This window comes from Oncorhynchus masou, chromosome 15 (genome assembly GCF_036934945.1).
Source record: "Oncorhynchus masou masou isolate Uvic2021 chromosome 15, UVic_Omas_1.1, whole genome shotgun sequence".
NCBI lineage: Eukaryota > Metazoa > Chordata > Actinopteri > Salmoniformes > Salmonidae > Oncorhynchus > Oncorhynchus masou.
Window position 1 is genome coordinate 42,338,264 of NC_088226.1, and position 27,436 is coordinate 42,365,699.

General features: G+C 44.5%; 1 protein-coding gene across 2 annotated transcripts in view; it reads left to right on the forward strand.

Moving 5' to 3' along the window:
- Positions 1–27,436, forward strand: part of LOC135556267 (transforming growth factor beta receptor type 3-like) — a 148,213-nt gene that overhangs the window by 81,170 nt on the left and 39,607 nt on the right. For both annotated transcript variants that reach the window (XM_064989329.1, XM_064989328.1), the window contains exons 5-10: positions 9,328–9,511; positions 16,248–16,410; positions 19,122–19,269; positions 23,588–23,777; positions 26,318–26,619; positions 27,267–27,416. In XM_064989329.1, coding sequence (XP_064845401.1) covers positions 9,328–9,511; positions 16,248–16,410; positions 19,122–19,269; positions 23,588–23,777; positions 26,318–26,619; positions 27,267–27,416 — 1,137 coding nt within the window. The remainder of the gene's footprint in view (positions 1–9,327; positions 9,512–16,247; positions 16,411–19,121; positions 19,270–23,587; positions 23,778–26,317; positions 26,620–27,266; positions 27,417–27,436) is intronic.

The window sequence follows — 27,436 nt, forward strand, 5'->3', positions numbered from 1 at the left end:
AGCCAGGGCATTAAAAATGGGTCGTGGATGGGTATTCCAGCATAATAATGACCCAAAACACACAGCCAAGGCAACAAAGGAGTGGCTCAAGAAGAAGCACATTAAGGTCCTGGAGTGGCCTAGCCAGTCTCCAGACCTCAATCCCATAGAAAATCTGTGGAGGGAGCTGAAGGTTCAAGTTGCCAAACGTCCGCCTCGAAACCTTAATGACTTGGAGAAGATCTGCAAAGAGGAGTGGGACAAAATCCTTCCTGAGATGTGTGCGAACCTGGTGGCCAACAACTAAGAAACGTCTGACCTCTGTGATTGCCAACAAGGGTTTTGCCACCAAGTACTAAGTCATGTTTTGCAGAGGGGTCAAATACTTATTTCCCTCCATTAAATTGCTAATCAATTTATAACATTTTTGACATGCGTTTTTCTGGATTTTTGTTGTTGTTATTCTGTCTCTCACCGTTTAAATAAACCTACCATTAAAATTACAGACTGGTCATTTCTTTGTCTGTGGGCAAACGTACAAAATCAGCAGGGGATCAAATACTTTCCCCCCTCACTGTAGATGACATTCTCTTTATGGCCTGGCAAGTTGTGCATATACTGTAGACATGTGAAACATATGAGTCATATCTAAGTCCTATTCCAGCACATTCACGGTGAGGTGAATGTACCAGATTATCTGTCTGTCTGTGAAGAGCCACTCTGGTCCTTAGCTATGGCAAGTAAGGATAGCGTTGAGTTTGAGTGACAACCCTGGGTCCTCTGGCTGTGAGCAGAATGAGCTGCCTGTTACATGGGTCCTCTGGCTGTGAGCAGAATGAGCTGCCTGTTACATCCCATCTGTCAGGCCAGCTCCTCACCTCAGGTTCAGGTTGGCTCCACGGGGATGCCTCGTTAACATGCCGCCATGATGGAACCCAAACACTGACCCGGGCTGGACAAAGAGACGGGACGAGCTGCTGAGAGAATAGACGAATCCCCAATCCTCTCACACTCAGTCAGTGTTTCACTCTGCATCCCTGGCCCGTAGCTCTGCTCACACCAACTGCAGTACACGTGTCGGAGTCAAACAGTCTGACCTGCAGAAGAAGAAGACTGCAGTATAAATGCAATATCTGCATGTCACAGCATCTTCCTCAACCCATAGTAACCAGATCAGAACCACACTTATACTCTCACTGGTGGTATTCTTTACAGTCTGGAGGACTGTATGTGTACTGTATGTGAAGCCTGAGCGAGTGAGACAGAGTGCCAAGTTCAGCTTGCGCACCACCGGCCACGTTTGAGTGAACCCTCTTGTAGAGTTGGAGAGGAGCTGGTGTTGTGTGGTGGGTATGTAGAGTAACAGAATGAACAGTAATGGTTTTTAGATCTTACCACCTCAGACCCTGAGGGTCTAGCCACACAGCTAGACCTCCTCTACGCTGTTCCCCCATTAGATTAACTATATCCTGGGGCTAATGGGGCCCTGAATCTGCCCTGAATCAGTGCTGCAAGGCCTCGTTTCCTGGTCCCTGGTTCTAGGGTCCACAGATGGACACATATGGGCCCTGGAACCGCTACAGTTCAGCCCTGCTCTGCCTGGTGAGCACACTGTTGCTGTTGGCCCGCTGGACCCTCCTGCCTGCAGCGTTTTCAAATCCTTGGCCTCAAATCCAGACATTCTGTTGTAAAACATGCTACGCAGCACTCCCTGTCAATCAGAAGTACTGAGTAATGAAAAAACATGAAGTCGAACATGAGATGAGGGATGGACACAGCAAATCAAGCCAATGTAATTTCACCGGGAGACAATCAGGATCCGTAGGAGGGCACATCTCCAGAGAGGTGTCTTTAATTAAAGTTGGCTCTATGTCTGCGTCTCAAATGGTAGCCTATTCCCTATGTGGTGCACTACTTTTGACCAGGGCCCATAGAGGATAGAGTGCCATTTGAGACACAGCCCCTATGTTTTAAAGGGTTGTCGTGCCTTGTTTGACTAGTTTGATCTGAAACACATCTCTGTTCTCTCTCGCCTTTTGATGGACCAACACTGTAAAGTTTAGCTGTTGGAATTTGTTGCTCTTTCTGTGTTTGCCAAGTCTTTATCCTTTTCTCTCGTTTCTTCTTTTATTGCATTATTTGGATTTGGTGTGATTCTTTCTTTCTTTCTCTCTTTTCTTTCTCTCTCTCTCTCTCTCTCCTTTTGGTGTCTTTCTCTACTTTTCTCTCTCTCTCGCTCCCTCTTTCGTTCTCTGTGCTCGTTAAATGGAACCATAGCCAGCCCAATATTGTTTTTTCTTCAGAGACAGATCTACAGGAACGTTCTGCCGTGGTGCAGAGACAGATGGTGTTGTTTCCTACACAACACCTCTCCCTGCCAGTTCTCACACACACACACACACACACACACACACACACACACACACACACACCCCCCCACACGCCAGCAACTTGATTAGCTCTCTGGAGCCTATATAGAGAGAGCAGATCAAATCACCCACAAAAAAAGCATTTATCACATTCATAACATCACTGCATTAGAGCACGCTTCTATTATCTCACATCTTCTCTCTGTCCCTGAGGCCTCCCTCCCTGTCTCCCACTGTTTGGAACACCTCGTCTTCTCCAGACAGACATGGTGTTTTCTCCCGTTGTACTCTGGGTGTTGCTTCGTGTTGCTTAGCGAGAGAGTTGGAGGATTGCAACACTCTGATAATTGATATAATTTGGCACCGTGTCTCTTCTCTCCCCTCACCCGACCAGCACATATGGCAATAATATGTAGACGTTCACACACACAGGCAGAGAGGCCAGGAAACCAACCACAGACATATGCTTTTAAAAAGCCACGGACCGTAAAGGGTATTGGGCAGCAGGCACATGTTATTGTTGGGTTTTATACTTGGGGAGGGAAGGAAGGGACCAATCTTACAGTGAGGAGGCTTCGCTCTCTATGGCTGTTAGGAACTGTAGACTTTGGAACATTTTAGACTAATGCCGACAAATTATGGCAGCAGCTGTCTCTTTTGAAAAGTCAGGCGTAATATTTCATTGTATCCCATTGCATGTTCAGTGCAATCTGCTGAGCAGTTGAGGCTGGCTGATGTCAAAGCTGATGTTGCTTTTCAACAGACATGAAGTGGAGAGCAGCAGACACCCTTCTCATTGTCTTACACCCATGGAAAGAAGTTAGGCTAGTCTGCTAGCCCCAGGTTAGTATTTTTCAGAGCGGGCTTTAAAAACAAAATCCAAACTAGAGGTCCGTCCCTGGTTCTACCCAAGCACCCCCTCTTCTTTGACTGCCCAATAACACCTCATTGGAGATTAGCTCTATTAGTTCCATGCCCAGTTAGGTAGAATGAGGTAAACTCTTGGCTTTGCAAAGTTCCATGGCTATTGAGTGCAAACCTGAGCTGATTCCAGACAGACAGACAGAAAGAGGCCAAACAGACATTCAGCTCCCCTGCTTGGTTGCGTTCGGTATGAGGTCATACAGTGAAATGAGCCCAGGACTAATCTAGGTTGTCTGTCTGTCTGGTTCTGTTTGTGAGAAGAGGATGGATAAACAACATAAATGTATGTGTTTGGGGATTGGGCCCTCTCTCTCTGCACGTTCAGTCCTGTTTCCAGACAGGTCCTCCTCTTCTCTTCTCAGGGAGAAATGGCTGATACACTCAAGGCAATGAGTAGTGTACGTGTTATGAGAGTAGGGACTATAAAACCGACAAAAATGACTGTACTGTGTATTGTATGAATATTTTTCTCCCAATTGTTTCATTGAGTAAATCATTCCTTTGTGACAGTTATTGATGTCTATGGATGTATAACTACTTTGACGTCTACACTCTTAGAAAAAAAGGTGCTATCTAGAACCTTAAAGGATTCTGTCCGTCTGCAAAGGGGAACCCTTTGAATAATCCTTTTTGGTTGCAGGTTGAACCCTTTTTTGGTTCCACGTAGAACCCGTTCTACAGAGGCTTCTACATTGAGACAAAAATGGTTCTACCTGCAACCAAAAAGGATTCTCCTATGGGGACAGCCGAATAACCCTTTTGGAACCCCTTTATCTAAGAGTGTATACATGCAACACTACTTTGATGTCTTTGCATGTAGCACTACTTTGTAGTATTGTTAATGCTCTGGGAGCCAAACAATTAACAATACCTTAACTTGGAAATGGTATAGCTTTCAAGCAGTTCTTTTGCAAGTCCCGGCTTCACACTCTATTTGTTCTTGTAAAAGTAGATGCTAATTTCTTATTTTTCCCAACTTTCAGGTCTTTGATAAAAACATTGCTTATGATTGCAGATAATCCTTAATAAGTCTTAAGTAATGACGAGTGAGAATGTTAGAGGTACTAAACTCCTAGGTATAACATTGGATGGTCAATTATCATGGTGAACTCATATTGACTAAGTTGTTGTGAAGATGGGGAGAGGTATGTCCTTGACTACTGTCCGGTAATATGGTCAAATTAAGCAAAGAAAGACCTAGCAAATCTGCAGCTGGTTGAAAACAGAGCAGCACGCCTTGCTCTTACGGTGCATTCGGAAAGTATTCAGACCCCTTGACATTTTTTCCACATTTTGTTACGTTACAGCCTTTATTCTAAAATGTATTAAATTGTTTGTTTTTCTTCATCAATTTACATTTACATTTACATTTAAGTCATTTAGCAGACGCTCTTATCCAGAGCGACTTACAAATTGCTGAATTCACCTTCTGACATTTACACACAATACCCCATAATGACAAAGCAAAAACAGGGTTTTTAGAAATGTTTGCTAATTTATATATAAAAAAAACCTGAAATATCACATTTACATAAGTATTCAGACAATTTACTCAGTACTTTGTTGAAGCACCTTTGGCAGTGATTACAGCATAGAGTCTTCTTGAGTATGTCGCTACAAGCTTGGCGCACCTGTATTTGGGGAGTTTCTCCCATTCTTCTCTGCAGATCCTCTCTAGCTCTGTCAGGTTGGATGGGGAGTGTTGCTGCACAGCTATTTTCAGGTCAATACAGAGATGTTCGATCGGGTTCAAGTCTGGGCTCTGGCTGGGCCACTCATGGACATTCAGAGACTTGTCCCACAGCCACTCCTGCATTGTTTTGGTTGTGTGCTAAGGGTCGTTGTCCTGTTGGAAAGTGGACCTTCACCCCAGTCTGGGGTCCTGGGCGCTCTGGAGGAGGTTTTTATCAAGGATCTCTCTGTACTTTGCTCTGTTCATCTTTGCCTTGGTCCTTACTAGGCTCCCAGTCCCTGCCGCTGAAAAACATCCTCACAACATGATGCTGCCACCACCATGCTTCCCCGTAGGGATGCTGCCAGGTTTCCTCCAGACGTGACGCTTGGCATTCAGGCCAAATAGTTCAGTCTTGGTTTCAGCAGACCAGAGAATCTTGTTTCTCATGGTCTGAGAGTCTTTAGGTGCCTTTTAACTCCAAGCGGGCTGTCATGTGCCTTTTACTGAGGAATAGCTTCTGTCTGTCCACTCTACTATAAAGGCCTGATTGGTGGAGTGCTGCAGAGATGGTTGTCCTTCTGGAAGGTTCTCCCATCTCCACAGAGGAACTCTAGAGCTCTGTCATAGTGACTATCTAGTTCTTTGTCACCCTTCTCCCCGATTGCTCAGTTGGCCTGGCGACCAGCTCTAGGAAGAGTCTTGGTGGTCCCAAACTTCTTCCATTTTTATATTTTATTTTTTTATTTCACCTTTATTTAACCAGGTAGGCAAGTTGAGACCAAGTTCTCATTTACAGTTGCGACCTGGCCAAGATAAAGCAAAGCAGTTCGACATATACAACGACACAGAGTTACACATGGAGTAAAACAAACATACAGTCAATAATACAGTAGAAACAAGTCTATATACAATGTGAGCAAATGATGTGAGATAAGGGAGGTAAAGGCAAAAAAAGGCCATGGTGGCAAAGTAAATACAATATAGCAAGTAAAACACTGGAATAGTAGATTTGTAGTGGAAGACATGCACTGTCAACTGTGAGACCTTATATAGACAGGTGTGTGCCTTTACAAATCATATCCAATAAATTGAATTTACCACAGGTGGATTCAAATCAAGTTGTTGAAACATCTCAAGGATGATCAATGGAAACAGGATGCACCTGAGCTCAATTTCGAGTCTCATAGCAAAGGGTCTGACTACTTACGTAAATAAAGTATGTCTGTTTTATTTTTAATAAATGTGCAAACATTTCTAGAGACCTGTTTTTGCTTTGTCATTAATGGTTATTGTGTGTAGATTGCTGAAGAAAATGTTTTATTTAATCAATTTTAGAATAAGGCTGTAACGTAACAAAATGTGGCAAAATGGGTCTGAATACTTTCCAAATGCACTGTACAATGTATTATTTTTAACACATTCTTCTAAACAAGCTTTCTCTTTTCTTTCTCTCTCAGCTCACGGAGTATGGATCTCGGGTTGGTTTAGATAGAGAGAGCAGGTTTGTTGAGTCCCAGTGTCTCTCTGAGTCTCTTCTTTCATATTACCATTTCAAATCACTCTCGAACGGCCTGGAGCTAATTTGTTTTTTCAGGCTTCCACCTCTAATTCTTTCAGACTAATTACAGACGTATTGCCGCAATTAAATTGATGAACTCTGCTGAGCTTGGCAAGGTTTCCCAAAGTAAACCCCAACCCTTTCCTCCGACATCTCCTCTCCTTGTTTCAGCATTCGTCCACAGCTCTATATCACTTTTGATTGCTGAGGTGAGGCAGTCAGGCGGAGGCGCGGCACTCCGTCTTTCTCCACTAAAGTTTTCCTTTCCTTCCTGCCGTCGTCGTAGTAAACGTTATCACTCAAAATAAATAGCTACGTTGCGGTGAATTCTTCGACAGTATCTGTCTCCCTGGTCTTGGCATTCATCATCTGTGGTGACAATGCCAGGAACGTAGAAAGGAGCGGCCAGGGGTCAGGCAGATGTTGCACATGGTGCTGGCTGGGCCGTGTGTGTGTGTGACGTGTGTTTGTGTGTGTGCTGGAGGGAAATGGAGAACCTCTCTGTCTGGAGTTCCAAATACCCAATTTTCAAACAAACAAGCAAACACCATGATCTGAAATAATGTGTTTTGTTTTCCTCTTCCCCCTCTTTGGAAAACTTCAAAATGATGGGTAATGCAACAAACTGGGAACGATCCTAAGTGTTATGAGTTAATGTTTTAATTGGGCCTGCCAGGCAGCACGGTCAACTGCCCTCCCCATGTTAGATAGGAGGCCGTGGGAATAAGAAAAACATCATGATAAATATAATGAGGTAGGTTATCTAGACCAGACCGGGTGTTAGGGCTGCCTGGCTGGCCTGGGATACTCAGCTCTGCTCACAGTTGTACTACAGTCAGTAGTTTTTTTTCAGCACATGTGAATGTTTATCTCTATGAAGTGAAGCATATGGGTTGAGGTCCGTTAAGGGCCAAAGGGGTGGTCTCACTCTCTCGCTCTCTCTCTTCTGCGCACTCACACGCATGCATGCACACACGCCAAGCTCAGCCAAGTTTCTCTCTTTCCCTCCATCCCTCCCTGCCAGAAGACAAATCAGCACTTCATTGTGGTCTCAGGGCTCCGCACACATTTTACGCTCATTTTTTGTCACTCTGCGTATCACAGCTGGGTTTTGCGGTCTCGCAGCCTTTTGCCTACCTAGGCTTAGGCTACATCCCCCTGTATCACATCTGGATGCAATATATCCCGCTCTCATATGGCAAAATGATTTACTTTTAGATTATAATGCTAACTACAAACAAACTGCATTGCTAAATGTAGTCTATTTCTTTGTGCCTCTGCTGTATTTATTAGTGTGTGTGTGTGTGTGTGTGTGTGTGTGTGTGTGTGTGTGTGTGTGTGTGTGTGTGTGTGTGTGTGTGTGTGTGTGTGTGTGTGTGTGTGTGTGTGTGTGTGTGTGAACACGCATACACAGACACGTGTGTCTTTCAGTTGTGTTTCCTACGACAAAGATAAAGTAGCGTGAACATATGCCATCGTATGTGCGTTTGTGTGTCTGCTGGCTACGTTCATGACAGGCAGCGACCATACCTCTCCAGCTGTATGCAGCCATTTTGAGAAAATCCTCCACACTAGTGATGACGGACAATAACATTACGTAATCAGTAGATAACCATGCATCTTATTGTGTAAGACGACCATGTGTAAAAATACGGAGCGCACAGTGCGAGAGGCCTTGAAATAACGATCGCGGATGGAGTGTCAAATATGTCTTTTGGCAAAGTTCAGATGGAAGGTTTGAATTTGCAAAAGTCTTCTCTTCGCCCTTTTTCTGTTTGCCTCGAGGCAGGCCTTGACTTTTATTGTCTTGAATTTATTTTTTCCCCATAAAGTGGATGAGCATGTCAATAGAGCATTGGATTTTATGGGCATATATATCTTTATCAACAAAGAAGTCCTTGTGAGTGGAAGTCTTGAAAACTAACTTCATGAGCCCAATAGAGAAAGGGCAGCTTCTTAACAGTAAATCACGTCACAGGTCTGATCCACAACTTTTTTTTTTAGCTTTACCATTTCATATTCTCAGTAACTCTATCCATGTATTTCCTTCAGTATCTGCAATAGAGACTGATGAAAGTAATCCAGAGTTATCTGATGTAAATTGGAATCAAAAAATAATAATCATACCCACTGATATTAAAGGTAGATTCAGCGATATGACGTAGGTGCAGAAAGTGAGCCGCATAGTGCTCATCTCAATATCTGTCATTTCGCTGAGTCGACCATTAAATCCATGCTTATTGGTCTCTAGACTACAAATCCTGTAAATCTCCACTCCGTATTATTGTTCCTATGGTCTCTGAGTTACTGACACACCAGGTGCATAATGCTAGATCTAGTCTCTGAGGACAAGTTTACCAAACGCAGATTAAGCCTAGTCCTAGACTAAAAGTACTTTTAGATTCTCCATTGATCTAGCTCTTTAGTCCAGGACTAGGCTTAATATGTGGCTAGGAAACCAGCCCATAGTGTCGTACAGAAACCTACTGTATCACAGTCATTCTGTGGAACCCCTGCCTCCAGCTCTTTTCCTCACAGGCAAAGTGATGTCCCTCTGTGGTCTTATAGCCCTGAGAAATGGCTGTAGGCTGTTATAACTATGCGTCTTAGTACACCCAATGCCATAGCAGTCTACAGACATGTCTTAGTCTCCTGATGTACAGTGTCTATCTGTAATATCATTGTGTCTCTCCACCCTCCAGGTATCAGAGAGCTCAGATGTCCACTTCTCTGTGTGTCGTCCACTTCTCTGTGTGTCTGTAAAGCCATAGTGTCTCTCTGGCTGACTGTCTGTATCGTTGTGGTATCTCTCCTTCCTCCAGGTATCTGAGGGATCTGATGTCTACTTCCTTCCAGGGAACTTCTCCCTCCACTGTCAGGTTCAGAAGGAGGTGCTTCCCCATGGCAACGAGCACCTCCTCAGCTGGGCCACCAAGAAGTACAGAGCCGTCACCTCCTTCTCCGAACTCAAGATCGCCCTGGACATCTACATTAAAGTGGGAGAAGGTGTGTTTTACTTTCAGAGGGAAGTTAGAAATATATCTGTAAAGGACGCTCTTAGATGAAGGTGCTACCTATAACCATACAGGTTTCTTTGGCTGCCCCTTCTGTAGGATAACTATTGGTTCCAAGTGGAAGCCTACATCAAAGTGGGAGAAGGTGTGTTTCACTCTGAGAGGCAGGTTTGAAACATTGCCTCAGTCCTAAGGTAGTGCCACATTTCCGTTTCGAATGCCTAGGGAGACGTTTACACCTACCTTCACTAACAGTATATTTTCTCTGCCGCGTGACAGGCCTTTTCTTCCCCACTAAACGTTAATCAAGTGGTTCCCACGCAGTAATTGCCTCTCAATGGAGGCCATTGAGAGTCCTGGGACTTACTGGACCCTAGAGAAATAAAACAATCCCAGAGAAGCAGAGCTAACACTCTCTCTGTGTCTCAGATCCACTGGTCAGCTTTCAGTTCCATTTAAAAAGCAAATAGACTTGGCTGGGAGGAAAGGACCTTTTCTTTCTTTTGTAATCTGGCTGTTTGCTTTCCTTGCTTGTCACTTTTCTTCATTGACTGTGAGCCCAGAGTCAGTGGAGTGAGGAGGAAGTGACTGATGGAAATGCAGAGCAGGTTTGTGAGAGGGTCTGTGTCTTCGTAGTAGGTTTGTGAGAAGGGTGTGTGTCTTTGTAGTAGGTTTGTGAGAAGAATCGCTGCTCTGATTGCTAGCAGTAAAATGGCGAGTTTTTTTGTTAGTTTATCTGCGTTGTTTGTAACTTTTTTTTCTCAACTATTTTTGTACATAATGTTGCCACTACTCTCTCTTTTGACCGAAAATAATTCAGAACTGTGATTACTCACCACGGGCTACCAGAATCCTTTTTATTCTTTTATGACTCTTGACTAGCCTGAGGCGGAGGATATACGGCTCCATCGGGAACAGGCCCCGACTCCAATGATCTGTGTGAAGAGGAGGTGGAGAAAGAGAGGCCGGAGGGCAGGCTGCCTTCTGTGGAATAGGCGGCGATTGAATAAACCCCCACTCCCCTCAATTCTGCTAGCAAACATGCAATCTTTGGACAATAAAATAGACAAGTTATTGGGAAGATTAAACTACCAACCAGACATTAAAAACTGTAGCATCCTATGCTTCACGGAGTCATGGCTGAACGACGACAATATCAACATACAGCTGGCTGGTTATACAATGTACCGGCAGGATAGAACAGCGGCTTCTGGTAAGACAAGGGGGGGCGGTCTATGTACAGTGCCTTGCAAAAGTATTCGGCCCCCTTGAATTTTGCGACCTTTTGCCACATTTCAGGCTTCAAACATAAAGATATAAAACTGTATTTTTTTGTGAAGAATCAACAACAAGTGGGACACAATCATGAAGTGGAACGACATTTATTGGATATTTCAAACTTTTTTAACAAATCAAAAACTGAAAAATTGGGCGTGCAAAATTATTCAGCCCCTTTACTTTCAGTGCAGCAAACTCTCTCCAGAAGTTCAGTGAGGATCTCTGAATGATCCAATGTTGACCTAAATGAATAATGATGATAAATACAATCCACCTGTGTGTAATCAAGTCTCCGTATAAATGCACCTGCACTGTGATAGTCTCAGAGGTCCGTTAAAAGCGCAGAGAGCATCATGAAGAACAAGGAACACACCAGGCAGGTCCGAGATACTGTTGTGAAGAAGTTTAAAGCCGGATTTGGATACAAAAAGATTTCCCAAGCTTTAAACATCCCAAGGAGCACTGTGCAAGCGATAATATTGAAATGGAAGGAGTATCAGACCACTGCAAATCTACCAAGACCTGGCCGTCCCTCTAAACTTTCAGCTCATACAAGGAGAAGACTGATCAGAGATGCAGCCAAGAGGCCCATGATCACTCTGGATGAACTGCAGAGATCTACAGCTGAGGTGGGAGACTCTGTCCATAGGACAACAATCAGTCGTATATTGCACAAATCTGGCCTTTATGGAAGAGTGGCAAGAAGAAAGCCATTTCTTAAAGATATCCATAGAAAGTGTCGTTTAAAGTTTGCCACAAGCCACCTGGGAGACACACCAAACATGTGGAAGAAGGTGCTCTGGTCAGATGAAACCAAAATTGAACTTTTTGGCAACAATGCAAAACGTTATGTTTGGCGTAAAAGCAACACAGCTCATAACCCTGAACACACCATCCCCACTGTCAAACATGGTGGTGGCAGCATCATGGTTTGGGCCTGCTTTTCTTCAGCAGGGACAGGGAAGATGGCTAAAATTGATGGGAAGATGGATGGAGCCAAATACAGGACCATTCTGGAAGAAAACCTGATGGAGTCTGCAAAAGACCTGAGACTGGGACGGAGATTTGTCTTCCAACAAGACAATGATCCAAAACATAAAGCAAAATCTACAATGGAATGGTTCACTGTATTTTTGTAAACAACAGCTGGTTTACGATATCTAAGGAAGTCCCGAGCCATTGCTCACCTGAGGTAGAGTTTCTCATGATAAGCTGCAGACCACATTACCTACCGAGAGATATATTCTTTGTAGCTGTTTGCATACCACCACAGTTAGAGGCTGGCACTAAGACAGCATTGAATGAGCTGTATTCCGCCAAAAGCAAACAAGATAACGCTCACCCAGAGGCTGTGCTTGTAGTAGCCGGGGACTTTAATGCAGGGAAACTTACATCAGTTTTTCCTAATTTCTATCAACATGTTAAATGTGCAACCAGAGGGAAAAAACTCTGGACCACCTATACTCTATACTCTACAGATGCATACAAAGCTGTCCCTTGCCCTCCATTTGGCAAATCTGACCATAATTATGTCCTCCTGATTCCTGCTTACAAGCAAAAATTAAAGCAGGATGCACCAGTGACTAGATCAATAAAAAAGTGGTCAGATGAAGCAGATGCTAAGCTACAGGACTGTTTTGCAAGCACAGACTGGAATATGTTCCGGGATTCCTCCAATGTCATTGAGGAGTACACTACATCTGTCATTGGCTTCATCAATAAGTGTATCGATGACGTCGTACCCACAGTGACCGTACGTACATACCCCAACCAGAAACCATGGATTACAGGCAGCTACCGCGTTGAGCTAAAGGCTAGAGCTGCCGCTTTCAAGGAGCAGGACTCGACCCAGGAAGCTTATAAGAAATCCCGCTATGCCCTCCGATGAACCATCAAACAAGCAAAGCGTCAATACAGGACTAAAATCGAGTCTTACTACACCGCCTCTGACGCTCGTCGGATGTGGCAGGGCCTGCAAACCATTACAGACTACAAAGGGAAGCAGAGCCAAGAGCTGCCCAGTGACATGAGCCTACCGGATGAGATAAACTACTTCTATGCTTGCTTCGAGGCAAATAACACTGAAACATGCATGAGAGCACCAGCCTGTACCGGACGAGTGTGATCACGCTCTCCGCAGCCGTTGTGACTAAGACCTTTAGACAGGTCAACATTCACAAGGCCGCAGGCCCAGATGGATTACCAGGACGAGTACTGTGAGCATGCTCTGACCAACTAGCAAGTGTCTTCACTGACATTTTCAACCTGTCCGAGTCTGTAATACCAACATGTTTTAAGCAGACCACCATAGTGCCTGTGCCCAAGAACCCTAAGGTAACCTGCCTAAATGACTACCGATCCGTAGCACTCACGTCTGTAGCCATGAAGTACTTCGAACGGCTGGTCATGGCTCACATCAACATCATCATCCCAGAAACCCTAGACCCACTCCAATTTGCATATCGCCCCAACAGATCCACAGATGATGCAGTGTCTATTGCACTCCACACTGCCCTTTCCCAACTGGACGGAAGGAACACCTATGATGGGAATACTATTCATTGACTATAGCTCAGCGTTCAACACCATAGTGCCCTCAAAGCTCATCAATAAGCTAAGGATCCTGGGACTAAACACCTCCCTCTGCAACTGGATCCTGGACTTTCTGATGGGCCACCCCCAGGTCGTAAGGGTAGGTAACAACACATCCGCCATGCTGATCCTCAACACAGGGGCCCCTCAGGGGTGCGTGCTCAGCCCCCTCCTGTACTCCCATTTCACTCATGACTGATCGGCCAGGCACGACTCAAACACCACCATTATATTTGCAGATGACACAACAGTGGTATGCCTGATCACCGACAATGACGAGACAGCCTGGCCATGTGGTGCCAGGACAACAACCTCTCCCTCAACGTGATCAAGACAAAGGAGATGCTTGTGGACTACAGAAAAAAGAGGACCGAGCACACCCTGATCCTCATTGACGTGGCTGCAGTGGAGCAGGTTGAGAGCTTCAAGTTCCTTGGTGTCCACATCACCAACAAACTAACATGGTCCAAGCACACCATGACAGTCGGGAAGAGGGCACGACAAAACCTATTCCCTCTCAGGACACTGAAAAGATTTGGCATGGGTCCTTAGATCCTCAAAAGGTTCTACAGCTTCACCATCAAGAGCATGGTTGCATCACTGCCTGGTATGGCAACTGCTCGGCCTCCGACCGCAAGGCACTACAGAGGGTAGTGCGAACGGCCCAGTACATCACTGGGGCCAAGCTTCCTGCCATCCAGGACTTCTATACCAGGCGGTGTCAGAGGAAGGCCCTGAAAATTGTCAAAGACCCCAGCCACCCTAATCATAGACTGTTCTCTCTGCTACCACACGGCAAGCGGTACCGGAGCACCAAGTCTAGGTCCAAGAGGCTTCTAAACCGCTTCTACTCCCAATCCATAAGACTCCTGAACATCTAGTGAAATGGCTACACAGACTATTCACATTGCCCCCCCCCCCCCCACTCTCTACACCACCGCCACTCTCTGTTGTCATCTATGCATAGTCACTTGTCACTTTAATTAACTCTACCTACGTGGACATACTACCTCAACTAACCGGTGCCCCCGCACACTGACTCTGTACCGGCACAGAGTTTTTTACTGGGACTGTTTCAAGTCTCCAAGCAGTTTTGGTCCAACACACAAAGGAGGGATCCATTTATGGTATTCTTTCCTTCTTAAAACTAGAATCCTTAGTTGCTACATCCATTTTTGGAATGATAAATAAAAAATAAAAATATATATATCCATTGATTCTTGAAGACTATAACTATGCCTCATGAGCTTAGTTAAACTTTCATACCCCATCAGAACCCAAAATATGAACTTGTTTTACTCTGTTTGTAAACAATGTAAATATAAGCAAACACTTCATAGCCTCGAAACATGTTTAAAATGATACTTAAGATATCACGGATGGTCAGTCCATCCATAGATAGGTCTGTCTATGAATTTGAGCGTGGTTACATTTCTCCGGGCCCATCCCTCCGCTTTTTAACTAAACAGGGATGGAGAATCGCTTTGTTATTGTTTCTACTAAAGATTCTAGCTTTAACCCCTTGAGCTACCAATAAACAAGATAATAAGGGCCTTGTTCCTTAACTTGTCTGTAAGAAGACCACTTCTGAGAAGCAGAGTTTGTTGTAAACCTAACTGGAAAGCATTAATGGGTATAGCAAATGTCAACTGTTCCTTGAAAACTGTGAGCTGTGAGTGGAGACATACTGTCAGAGGTGACTCCTCTCCACCGGGCAGTAGAGCTACTGTAGCAGGGACTAAGGCTGTTTGAAGTTGAGGGCTTTCCTCCACGGATGTTGTGTGATTGATCCATTGAAGCCATGCTTCACTCTTTCCTTCACTTCATCACTCCCCACTGGTCCTTTGTAAACGGAACCGACAGCACGTCCAACTTCATCCTACGTCAACATCCAGATAGATAGGGCACCTCATTTTTAACGACTATCTTTCAACTGCATGACAGTATCACTGTGACTGCCAGGAGTAGAGTCCTGGCTCCATTACACATTACAGCCAGGGTATGTACTGTTCTCTCCATGTAATCAATCACTTTGGAGGAAAACAGAGAGTGTGTGGTTGCTTAGCCTTGAAGCAGTCATCTATTCAGCCACTCTCTCTGTCATTAGACACTGTGGCTTGGCGAAAGCCCAACGTGCCATGTTTACCTCAGCCCCCCCCATCTCTCTCTGGTACTTTTTCATGAGGCTGGACAGATTTCCGCTTTGTGTCCTACCAGGTACTTAAAACAAGCAAGAGGGGGGCACGAGTGGGTCTTGGGAGGAAGATTCCAACCTCTTTAGTTTATATTGTCCAAGACATTGTTTGCCAAATAAGGAAGCATCTGGGCTTAACTTTTCATGTTTTGTAAAAGACTCAGAAGAGGATCGCATGCACGGACATTTGGATGGAGAATAATAACATTTGAGTAAATAAATGGTAGTAATTTAGAATGGTGGGAAACCTGACAGGAATGACTGATTGGACGTGTTTATGACGGCTATTGTTCAACATGTCTTTTCATTTTCCCAGAAACATGAATCATAGTGTTCAATGCAAAAGCTGTCTGTATGTCCCTGTCTTTTACCAGCAACCCCAAAGTGTTCGGATATCTCAAAACGTTGGCTGAACAGTAATGTAAATACCTCACCCATTTCCTCATGAGGATTCATCCTGAAAGAAAATAAAAACTTGCACACTGCACTTGCCAGTATCACTTCAGTATATTAAGTTTCCGTATTAACCTTGACTGCCTCCACCGGAACTTCTTGCTCGTGAGGATAAATCAAGTTTAATCACATCACCTCCAGTGTTCGAATTATACATTGAGTCATAGTCTCGTCTCATCTCATCTAACCACCCTCTTCTTTCGTCTTCCAGACCCAGTGTTCTCAGATACCTGTAAGATTGACAACAAGTTCCTGTCTCTGAACTACCTAGCTGGCTACGTGGAGCCCCAGCCCTCTAAAGGCTGTGTCCTGTCTGGACCAGATCAGGACCAAGAGGTCCACATCATTGAGCTGCAAGCACCCAACTCCAGCAGGTCAGTACTGTAAACCAACACAACCATAACACAACCATAACACAACCAGAACTCCAGTAGGTCAGTACTGCCCACCACCAGAACAAAAACATAATCCAACCCAAATAAAACGCACATTTATCCAGTTTAGGCTGGGTTCCTGGACACAGATTAAGCCTAGTTCTGGACCAAAGAACACTTTCAATGGAGATTCTCTATTGAACATGCTTTTAGTCCAGCAGTGGGCTTAATCTGTCTCTGGTAAACTGGCCCTTTATGTCAATATGCTACACATTATGTCAATCACACTAACTCTAAATATAAACCTTAGGGATCTCAGTGTAATTTCCCTATTACAAGAGGTCAGGATGGTTTCTCCCTTCAGGATGGTTTCTCTCTAGTCTCACTGGTAGTCTGTGTTGGATATCAAGGAAGAGTAGGATAATATTGACCTTTTGAGGTTCATCTCAGACTCAAAGTCTGAGGGTGCCTCCCAAATGGCATCCTATTGCCAAGGGCACTACTTTTGACCAGAGGTCCATGGACCCACGGTAAGACACTTTGTCTTACCATGGACTGATGAACATAAACGCTTTTAAATATGCTTTTGTAACCCTTTCCAGCTTTATGCAAGTCAACAATTCTTAATCTTAGGTCTTCTGAGATCTCTTTTGTTCGAGGCATGGCTCACATCAGGCAATGCTTCTTGTGAATAGCAAACCCAAATTTTGTGAGTGTTTTTTTATAGGGCAAGGCAGCTCTAACCAACATCTCCAATCTCGTCTCATTGATTGTACTCCAGGTTAGCTGCCTAGGGGTTCACATACTTTTGCCATCCTACACTGTGAATGTTTAAGTGATGTATTCAATATAGACAAGATAAATACAATCATTTGTGTGTTATTAGTTTAAACACACTATGTTTGTCTAATTTGATGACCAATTTATGCAGAAATCCAGGTAATTCCAAATGGTTCACATTCTTTTTCTTGCCACTGTAAGTATTCAGACCCTTCCTCTGTACTTTGTTGAAGCACCTTTGTCAGCAATTACAGCCTTGAGTCTTCTTGGGTATGACGCTACAAGCTTGGCACACCTGTATTTGGGGAGTTTCTCTCATTTTTCTCTGCAGATCCTCTCAAGCTCTGTCAGGTTGGACGGGAAGCGTTGATGCACAGCTATTTTCAGGTCTCTCCAGAAATGTTAGAACAGGCTCTGGCTGGGCCACACAAGGACATTCAGAGACTTGTCCCAAAGCCACTCATGCCTTGTCTTGGCTTTGTGCTTAGGGTCATTGTCCTGTTGGAAGGTGAACCTTCACCCCAGTCTGAGGTCCTGAGTGCTCTGGAGCAGGTTTTCATCTAGGATCTCTCTGTACCTTGCTCCGTTCATCTTTCCCTTGATCCTAGCACCTCTCCCAGTCCCTATCGCTGACAAACATCCCTACAGTATGATACTGCTACCACCATGCTTCACCGTAGGGATGGTGCCAGGTTTGCTCCAGATGTGACGTTTGGCATTCAGACCAAAAAGTTCAATCTTAGTTTCATCAGACCAGACAATCTTGTTTCTCATGGTCTGAGAGTCCTTTAGTTGCGATTTGGCAAACGTCAAGCGGGCTGTCATCTGCCTTTTACTGAGGAGTGGCTTCCGTCTGGCCACTCTACCATAAAGGCCTGATTGGTGGAGTGCTGCAGAGATGGTTATCTTTCTGGAAGGTTCTCACATCTTCACAGAGGAACTCTAGAGCTCTGTCAGAGTGACCATCGGATTCTTGGTCACCTCCCTGACCAAGGCCCTTCTCCCCCGATTGATGCTTTTGACCTGGCGGCCAGCTCTAGGAAGAGTCATGGTGGTTCCAAACTTCTTCCATGTAAGAATGATGGAGGCCACTGTATTCTTGGGGACCTTAAATCCTGCAAACATGTTTTGGAACGCTTCCCCAGTACTGTGCCATGGTACAATCCTGTCTCAGAGCTTCACGGACAATTCCTTTGTTCTGATGGCTTGGTTTTTGCTTTGACATGCACTGTCAACTGTGGCACCTTATATAGACAGGTGTGTGCCTTTCCAAATCATATCCAATCTATTGAATTTACCACCGGTGGACTCCAAACAAGTTGTACAATCATCTCAAGGATGATCAATGGAAACAGGATGCACCTGAGCTCAATTTCGAGTCTCATAGCAAAGGGCCTGAATACTATACTACATTATTCTTAAAACCTGTTTTCGCTTTATCATTATGGGGTATTGTGTGTAGATCGATAAGGAAAATGTTTTATTTCAGCCATTTTAGAATTAGACTAACATAACAAAATGAGGAAAAAGTCAAGGGGTCTGAATACTTTCCGAATGCACTGTATATAGTGTAGGTTGGCAACCATTTGGGACGCAACTTCTCGTGGACTGTAGTCTGCATTTCCAGTCTGCCGGGTGATGGCCTCACTCTCTCAGCGGTGTGATTACTCTGTATATGCATTAAGAGCCCAGAAATACAGGGAATATGGCAATCATGATGTATTTCACCATACGGCTGCTATGTGGTCTAGTCTGCTACGCACATGTCTTCCTTTTTCTGGGAAGACTTCCAGTTTCTTAATCAGTTGGCCAGACAGAGAGAAGGCATGTAAATACTGAGTATTTTGGGTCTTCCAAGACTTATGGCTCTCTCCTGGCTGGCTTTCTTTTCCCATCTCTCTCTCTGTCTCTCTATTTCCCTCCCTGAGCAGTGCGTTCCAGGTGGATGTGATTGTGGACTTGAGACCACTGGAGGCAGATGTTCCATTGAAACGTAACGTCGTGCTGCTGCTGAAGTGTGAGAAGTCTGTCAACTGGGTCATCAAGGCTCACAGCGTCATCGGCAAACTGGACGTGGTGGTACGTAATGCTGAATCTGAACGCTACGGAGAAATATTTTGTTTCTAAATAAAAAAATACTTATATTTTCAGTAACAGCTTGAGAAAGTGGAAAGTGCAAACTGGACTTGGGTGGTGCGTGACTCAAAACGTCGCTCTAAACGTAACAAAAACAGCCCTTCTATTCATGGAGTGCACCTCCTTCACTCGGTCGCTTCATGCCATTTGTTATGTACTTTCTCAAGCTGTTCTCTGCCATAGTGGTGCCCGAAAGTCTAGTTGTGCCCAGTCATTCTGAACAGGGGCTATTGACTGTTACGTCTAAATGTCACCCATAGTGGCCTGGAAATACAATCAATCTGACGACATCACAATGATGAACAAAAGGTTTTTCTACTAATGATTTGCCTCCTTTTGAAATGTTTTTTGTATTTCCCAGCCACTGTAATGCCATTGTGCTAAAATCTTCATCAGCTCCAATTGACAATGCTCAGTTGGGCGTCAGTCCTAAAACAAATGTTCAAAGCAATAGTGACAGGTTTCTAGCAAACCAAGTGGCAAGACTGCTATTGAGTGTTATCTTTTCTATTGAGTAGTTCAACTTTCAGATGTTAACTGCCAAGATCTTTTTTCACTGTCTGAGTAACGCATCACAATCAGAGGAGGTTGGTGGCACCTTAAGTGGGGAGGACGGACTCGTGCTAATGGCTGGAGTGGAATCAGTCAAATGGATTCAAGTACATCAAACACATGGTTTCCACGTGTTTGATGCCATTCCGTTAGCTCCGTTCCAGACATTATTATGAGCCGTCCTCCCCTCAGCAGCCTCCACTGATCACAATGGCACGAATGGTATTTGGGGAGACAGGCAGAGGATCCATGTCACAACACATGACTAGACAGGCACAGCGGACAGACGGGCATGTCCCCACTTTTCGCTGCTGACCGATACATTTGTCACAATCCGAGGAGTGTTGAAGTGGCACCTGGTTTCAGCCTGCCTGCAGGGGAGGGAGCGAGTGATGGAGGGATACAGAGATGAACTGTGAAATATCATGCTGACAGCTCCAAGGGTTGTCATCGTATCGAATGAGGAGGGGAGAGGGGGAAGAGAGGAGGAGGGGAGGCGATACGATATATTTTCATAGGCCAGGTTCACACAAACTGTATTTTCATTGTGCTCACAGCCTCGCACAGCCTGACCTGTTTGCCGTCCATCATAATGTGAATGATGAGTGTTGCTGGCTTCAGGCCCTGTTTCTATCCTAAATAGCACCCTAATTCCCCACCTATGTGGATTACATTGCAAAAACAGTGACGACACAATCACTGCCCAAATACTGTGTAGTACCTCAGTGACTGGCTATCTCTCTGTAGAATTGAAATATTGTGTCATACTTGTTAACATTGACACCCACAAACACTGTGGTCGTGTATACAATAATTGACTAAATCTGTTCTAGTCATTGAAAAACATACAATAATTTACATGGCTTACACTAAGGACGATTTATTTGGTTTTAGGTTAACAGTAGGACATTATCCAATGACCATATTTGCTCTGGCATTGCATGTTTACCTCCCACTTACATCAGTCCAGACATGTATGTTAAAAAACTAAATAGATCATTTACTAATATCCGAAGTCATAATGAGAGCTGGCTCTTACACCTTTAGCACATAGCCATTAGATACCTAGTAGATATGAAAGGTGTTTTGCCTATTAATTTATAACAAAGTGACATTGACACAATTTATCCCAAACCAACCTGGCCTGACCTTCGCTCAATCTTCTCTACGAGTCTCTCCAATGGTCCCTATGCTATGCTGACTGCTGACCTCAGTGGAGGTGTGTTGTCTTATGGGCTCTAGATACCTGCTTCTCTGGATTGGTTCCACACTCTGTAACAGTGATCCTCATGCAGGCAGACTGTGTGTGTGTGTGCCTCTGCCAGTCCATGACTCTGCACTTCTCCCAGTCAGCAAGCTCAGTTCAGGCTGCATCCCAAATGGCATCCTATTCCTTATGCAGTGCACTACTTTTGACCAGTGCACTACTTTTGGTCAAAAGTAGTGCACTAAATAGGGAATAGGGTTCCCTTTGGGATGCAGGCCCACGCTCAGCCCCATCCACTGCCTGCCTGCCAGCCTGGCTGTTTGTACAGCTGCCCTTTAGGCTGTCACTGAATCAATCAGACCAGCAGAGCAGGGCTGTGGTTGGCTACAGTAGTGGGCTACTCTAAGAGAAACATTAGGGGGAGTAGGGGACTGGAAACTGGGAACACATGTCAGCGATGTACTGTGCTGCTGACCTATAGTTTACTGTACTGCGAAAGTACTAGCCTGGTCCCATTTCTGTTGGCATGACATGACATTTGGCATGAATGACCATAGGATTTGGCAAGACAGCACAAAGATCTGGGACCAGGCTAGGAAATTACAGGCCAGGGCCAGACATAGAGTACAGTACTGAACTCAGAACAGCATAAATCATTGGGAGGAGTTCAGTTATGATGGGTCAGATTTGTTTTTCACTTCTGGTTTTGATTTCTGAGTTTAGAACCCATTAATCAATCTAGGACCAAAGTAAACTGAAACTGCCCAGTATCATAACAAGGGTTTCATTGACAAAATGCTTACTTAATGCTGTGTGTGTGTGTGCATGTGAGTGTGATCGTGAGTGTGTTTGCCTGCAAGCCTCTTTTTGCATGTGTGTCCCAGTATAAATATCTGTCTTTGGGAACCAGCCACTGTGTCAGAGTGAATATCTCAAAACAGAGAATGTCAGCTATGTATGCGATATGATAGCCTCGTAAAATCAAAGTATTGCTAGCTACTGTCAGAGGATTGGCCACAGCTCTGCTCCTGCTCCAGAGGACAGAGGGGATCTGCATCCCAAATGGCACCCTACTACTTATATACTGCACTACTTCTCATCAGAGACCTATGAGCCTTGGGCAAAAGTAGGTCACTAAATAGGGAATAGGATGCCACTTTGGACAGAGTGGATCTGTGGGAAATGTCTTTGGGAAAGGATTAGCCCTCCTCACATTATACAGCATGGAACACTGGGGAACTAATGAGGAATTCTGGTAGAAATCTGACACATTAGACTTAGTCCCACCATTGATCAGGCTTTTGGTGTGTGCGTGTGCGTGTGCACGTGCGTGTGTGTGTGTGCGTGACCCTTTACCACTGCTACATTGGTCAGGGCCTTTCCAAGCTGAGACCTAAAATGTCTCTTTTGACTTTGATTCTTTCAAGATATGAGAGTAAAATTAATATTCTCACACTTTCATTGTGGGTTGTGGTCACGCCGGCTTTTGAAGCTCTATAGTGAAGTTTTACCATTTCATACAGTCAGACAAAGGAAATGAAACCAACATAGACCTAGAGATTACTGGTAAATGCTGCTAACTAGAAAAGAAGAAAGCACCCACTTTGGTTTGTATAAGACTGATGACGGCAAGGGCCTCCCGAGTGACGCAGTGGTCTAAGGCACTGCATTGCTTTGCTGAGGCGTCACTACAGACTCTGGTTCAATCCCATGCTGTGTCACAGCCGGCTGTGACCGAGAGACCCATGAGGTGGCGGACAATTGTCCCAACGTTGTCCGGGTTAGGGGAGTGTTTGGCCGGCCGTCCTTGTCTCATCTTGCTCGAGCAACTCCTTGTGGCGTATCGGGCACATGCAAGCAGACTTTGGTCGTCAGTTGGACAGAGTTTCCTCCGACACGTTGGTGCGGCTGGCTTCCAGGTTTACCGAGCACTGTGTCAAGAAGCAGTACGGCTTGGCAGGGTCGTGTTTCAGAGGATCGATGACTCTCGACCTTCGCCTCTCCCGAGTCCATAGGGGAGTTGCAGCGATGGGACAAGACTGTAACTACCAATTGAATACCACAAAATTGGGGAGAAAAAGGGGTAAAATGAAAATGAAAAATATACATTAAAAAAGACTGATGACAGCAGGTAGATTACCAGTTAATAGCATTGGGCCAGTAACCAAAAGGTCACTGGTTCGAATCACCGAGCCGACTAGGTGAAAAATCTGCCGACGTGCCCTTGAGCAAGGCACTTAACGCTGTGTTTGCTAAATGACTAAAATGTTCATGTAAAAAATGACCATGACAAAGAGTGTGCTGCCGTGTAAGATATGGTTGTGATGTTCTGTTTCTCAGAAGAAGAATTCATAGCAGTTTTTTCTTTGTTGATAACTGATTAAAAACTCCTTGAATAAAATCAATTGCTGGTAGTTTTGCCTCTACCAATATTTCCTCTACCAATATTTCCATACAGTATAGGCTACTAAGCCTGTTAAATCCTATTTTTTCCCCCAATAGACGTCAGATACCATCAGTCTGAGCCCCAACACAGAGAGGCTGATGGAGGTGTCTAAGACCCCCAAGCACCACCTCCCATCTGGCTCTCAGGCCCTGATCAAGTGGGCAGAGGAGCATAGCTATGGACCAGTCACCTCCTACACCCACACCCCTGTGGCTAACACCTTCAACCTGAGGCTCAGGGAGCCAGGTAAGACACGCCAGGCCATTTACATTAGACTCAGAATTGTGTTCCAGTACTTGACTGTAATTAAACTAATATGGTAGATCATGTACAGTGGGGCAAAAAAAGTATTTAGTCAGTCACCAATTGTGCAAGTTCTCCCACTTAAAAAGATGAGAGGCCGGTAATTTCCATCATAGGTACACTTCAACTATGAAAGACAAAATGAGAGAGAATAAAATAATTGTAGGATTTTTAATGAATTTATTTGCAAAGTATGGTGGAAAATAAGTATTTGGTCACCTACAAACAAGCAAGATTTCTGGCTCTCACAGACCTGTAACTTCTTCTTTAAGAGGCTCCTCTGTCCTCCACTCGTTACCTGTATTAATGGCATCTGTTTGAACTTGTTATCAGTATAAAAGACACCTGTCCACAACCTCAAACAGTCACACTCCAAACTCCACTATGGCCAAGACCAAAGAGCTGTCAAAGGACACCAGAAACAAAATTGTAGACCTGCACCAGTCTGGAAAGTGTGAATCTGCAATAGGTAAGCAGCTTGGTTTGAAGAAATCAACTGTGGGAGCAATTATTAGGAAATGGAAGACATACAAGACCACTGATAATCTCCCTCGATCTGGGGCTCCACGCAAGATCTCACCCCGTGGGGTCAAAATGATCACAAGAACGGTGAGCAAAAATCCCAGAACCACACGGAGGGACCTAGTAAATGATTTGCAGAGAGCTGGGACCAATGTAACAAAGCCTACCATCAGTAACACACTACGCCGCCAGGGACTCAAATCCTGCAGTGCCAGACGTGTCCCCCTGCTTAAGCCAGTACATGTCCAGGCCCGTCTGAAGTTTGCTAGAGTGCATTTGGATGATCCAGAAGAAGATTGGGAGAATGTCATATGGTCAGATGAAACCAAAATATAACCTTTTGGTAAAAACTCAACTCGAATGCTGAGTTGCGTCCAAAGAACACTATACCTACTGTGAAGCATGGGGGTGGAAACATCATGCTTTGGGGCTGTTTTCTGCAAAGGGACCAGTACGACTGATCTGTGTAAAGGAAAGAATGAATGGGGCCATGTATCATGAGATTTTGAGTGAAAACCTCCTTCCATCAGCAAGGGCATTGAAGATTAAACGTGGCTGGGTCTTTCAGCATGACAATGATCCCAAACACACCGCACGGGCAACGAAGGAGTGGCTTCGTAAGAAGCATTTCAAGGTCCTGGAGTGGCCTAGCCAGTCTCCAGATCTCAACCCCATAGAAAATCTTTGGAGGGAGTTGAAAGTCCGTGTTGCCCAGCAACAGCCCCAAAACATCACTGCTCTAGAGGAGATCTGCATGGAGGAATGGGCCAAAATACCAGCAACAGTGTGTGAAAACCTTGTGAAGACTTACAGAAAACGTTTGACCTCTGTCATTGCCAACAAAGGGTATATAACAAAGTATTGAGAAACTTTTGTTATTGACCAAATACTTATTTTCCACCATCATTTGCAAATAGATTCATTAAAAATCCTACAATGTGATTTTCTGGATTTTTTTTCTAATTTTGTCTGTCATAGTTGAAGTGTACCTATGATGAAAATTACAGGCCTCTCTCATCTTTTTAAGTGGGAGAACTTGCACAATTGGTGGCTGACTAAATACTTTTTTGCACCACTGTATGACAAACAGACCTAGGTTTAGTCAATAAAATAAAGATATCTACAATGTAAATAAATTAGCTATGCTTTGATTTATATGCATTTTTCATGAGCATACATTGTTAGAAATGTATTTAACTGTTAAATAATGAATGTCTACCACAGACCATCACAGTTGAACTGTTCTTAAAAAGACAATATCAACAAAACTTGGGCTAGTTTCTTCTCTGTGCAATTTCCATGGCTCTAAAACCACCAAATTGCACTTTAACAGAGGCCTCTCTCTCTCTGTCTCTTTCTTGCTATTTCTCTCTGTGTCGCTCGCTCGCTCTTGCTCTCTCTCTCTCGCTCTCTCTCACTCTCGCTCTGTCTCGCTCTCCCTACTTTCTTTCTTTCTCTCGCTCTCTCCCTCCTTCTTTCTCTGTCCCTCTGAGTGTGTGCATGCATGGTGTAGGTGTCTGAGTGTACGCACGTTTATGTGCGTTTGTGTCTGTGTCTGACTAAAGTTGACTGTAATTAAACTAATACGGTAGATCATGTATGACAAACAGACCTAGGTTTTGTCAATTCAATGAAGATATCTACGATGTAAATAAATCAGCTATGCTTTGATTTATAGGCATTTTTTATGAGCATACATTGTTATAATGTGTTTAACTGTTAAATAATGAATGTCTACCACAGACCATCATGGTTTAACTGTTCTTATGAAGACAATATCGCCAAATCTTGGGCCAGTTTCTTCTCCGTGTAATTTCCATGGCTCTAAAACCACCAGATGACACTTTAACAGAGGCGTCTGTCTGTCTGTCTGTCTGTCCCTTCTTTCCAGTCTGTGAGTGTACTCACGTATTTGTGCGTTTGTCTCTGTGACTAAAATGTGTGTGTTCTGTGACTTCCAGATGTATTAGATCCCCTGGACTCCATGTTCCTTCCAGACCTGTCTATCCCGTGGGACACCAACCCCCTTCTGTCTGGTGGTCCGGGGGGTGCTGCCTCGCGCTCCGGTGGCCTGCCCTTCCCCTTCCCCCTCCCCCCACCCAAGGAGCATGGCCTGCCCTACCTGTCCCTGGAGGACCGTTCCTGGCTGGGAGGGGAGCAGGGTGGGGAGCCTGAGGAGCAGCAAGGGACCCTCAGTGTGGGGCTCAGTGTTCAGTGTGAGGAGAACAGGATGGTGGTCAGCATCGACAGAGAGAGTCTGGAGGTGAGTGGATGGATAGTGTACTGTAGTAGACAGCCAACTGGTTTATCAATAAGACTAATTGTGTCTGCAATAGAAGACAGACTTGGTTTATCTCTGAGTCTTCCTCTTTACGTAATAGTGACTGGTATGGAGTTGAATGAATTGTGTGTATTTTCAACGAGTGTGTGTGTGTGTGTGTGTGTGTGTGTGTGTGTGTGTGTGTGTGTGTGTGTGTGTGTGTGTGTGTGTGTGTGTGTGTGTGTGTGTGCGCGCTACTGTGTTGTGCTATTGTGTGTGTGCATGTGTGCCCTACAGTGAAGCAGGCAGAACACAACAGACCACATCAGTGTATTAAAAGACACACACTGCAATTAGGGATAGTTATGGTTAGAGTTGGACCATCCTGTGGTTTTTATGTCTTCCGGGAACTTAATATCACACCGAGAAGTAGTCTGTGCTGTATAGTGGCATCGTGACGTCTAATGCCAATGAAGTATAGTGCCACATTGTGTCTCAGTAACCTCTTCTGACAGTATTGAGATGATTGTTGATCATGATTTTTATTTTATTGCAAATATTCAAGATTATTGATTGACATTAAAAAACAAACAGTTTTTTAAGGCTTTATTAATTGACTTTATATGACTTACGTTTGTCTCTTTCCTCAGGCCAGTGGTTATGCTAATGCCAACCTGACTCTTCAAGACCCAGAATGCAAAGCAACAGTTAACTCCACCCACTACACACTAGAGACGCCATTGGAGGGCTGTCAGACAACCAAGTACCCCATGACCTCTATGGTCCTCTACATCAACTCAGTGAGTACCACACACAATGG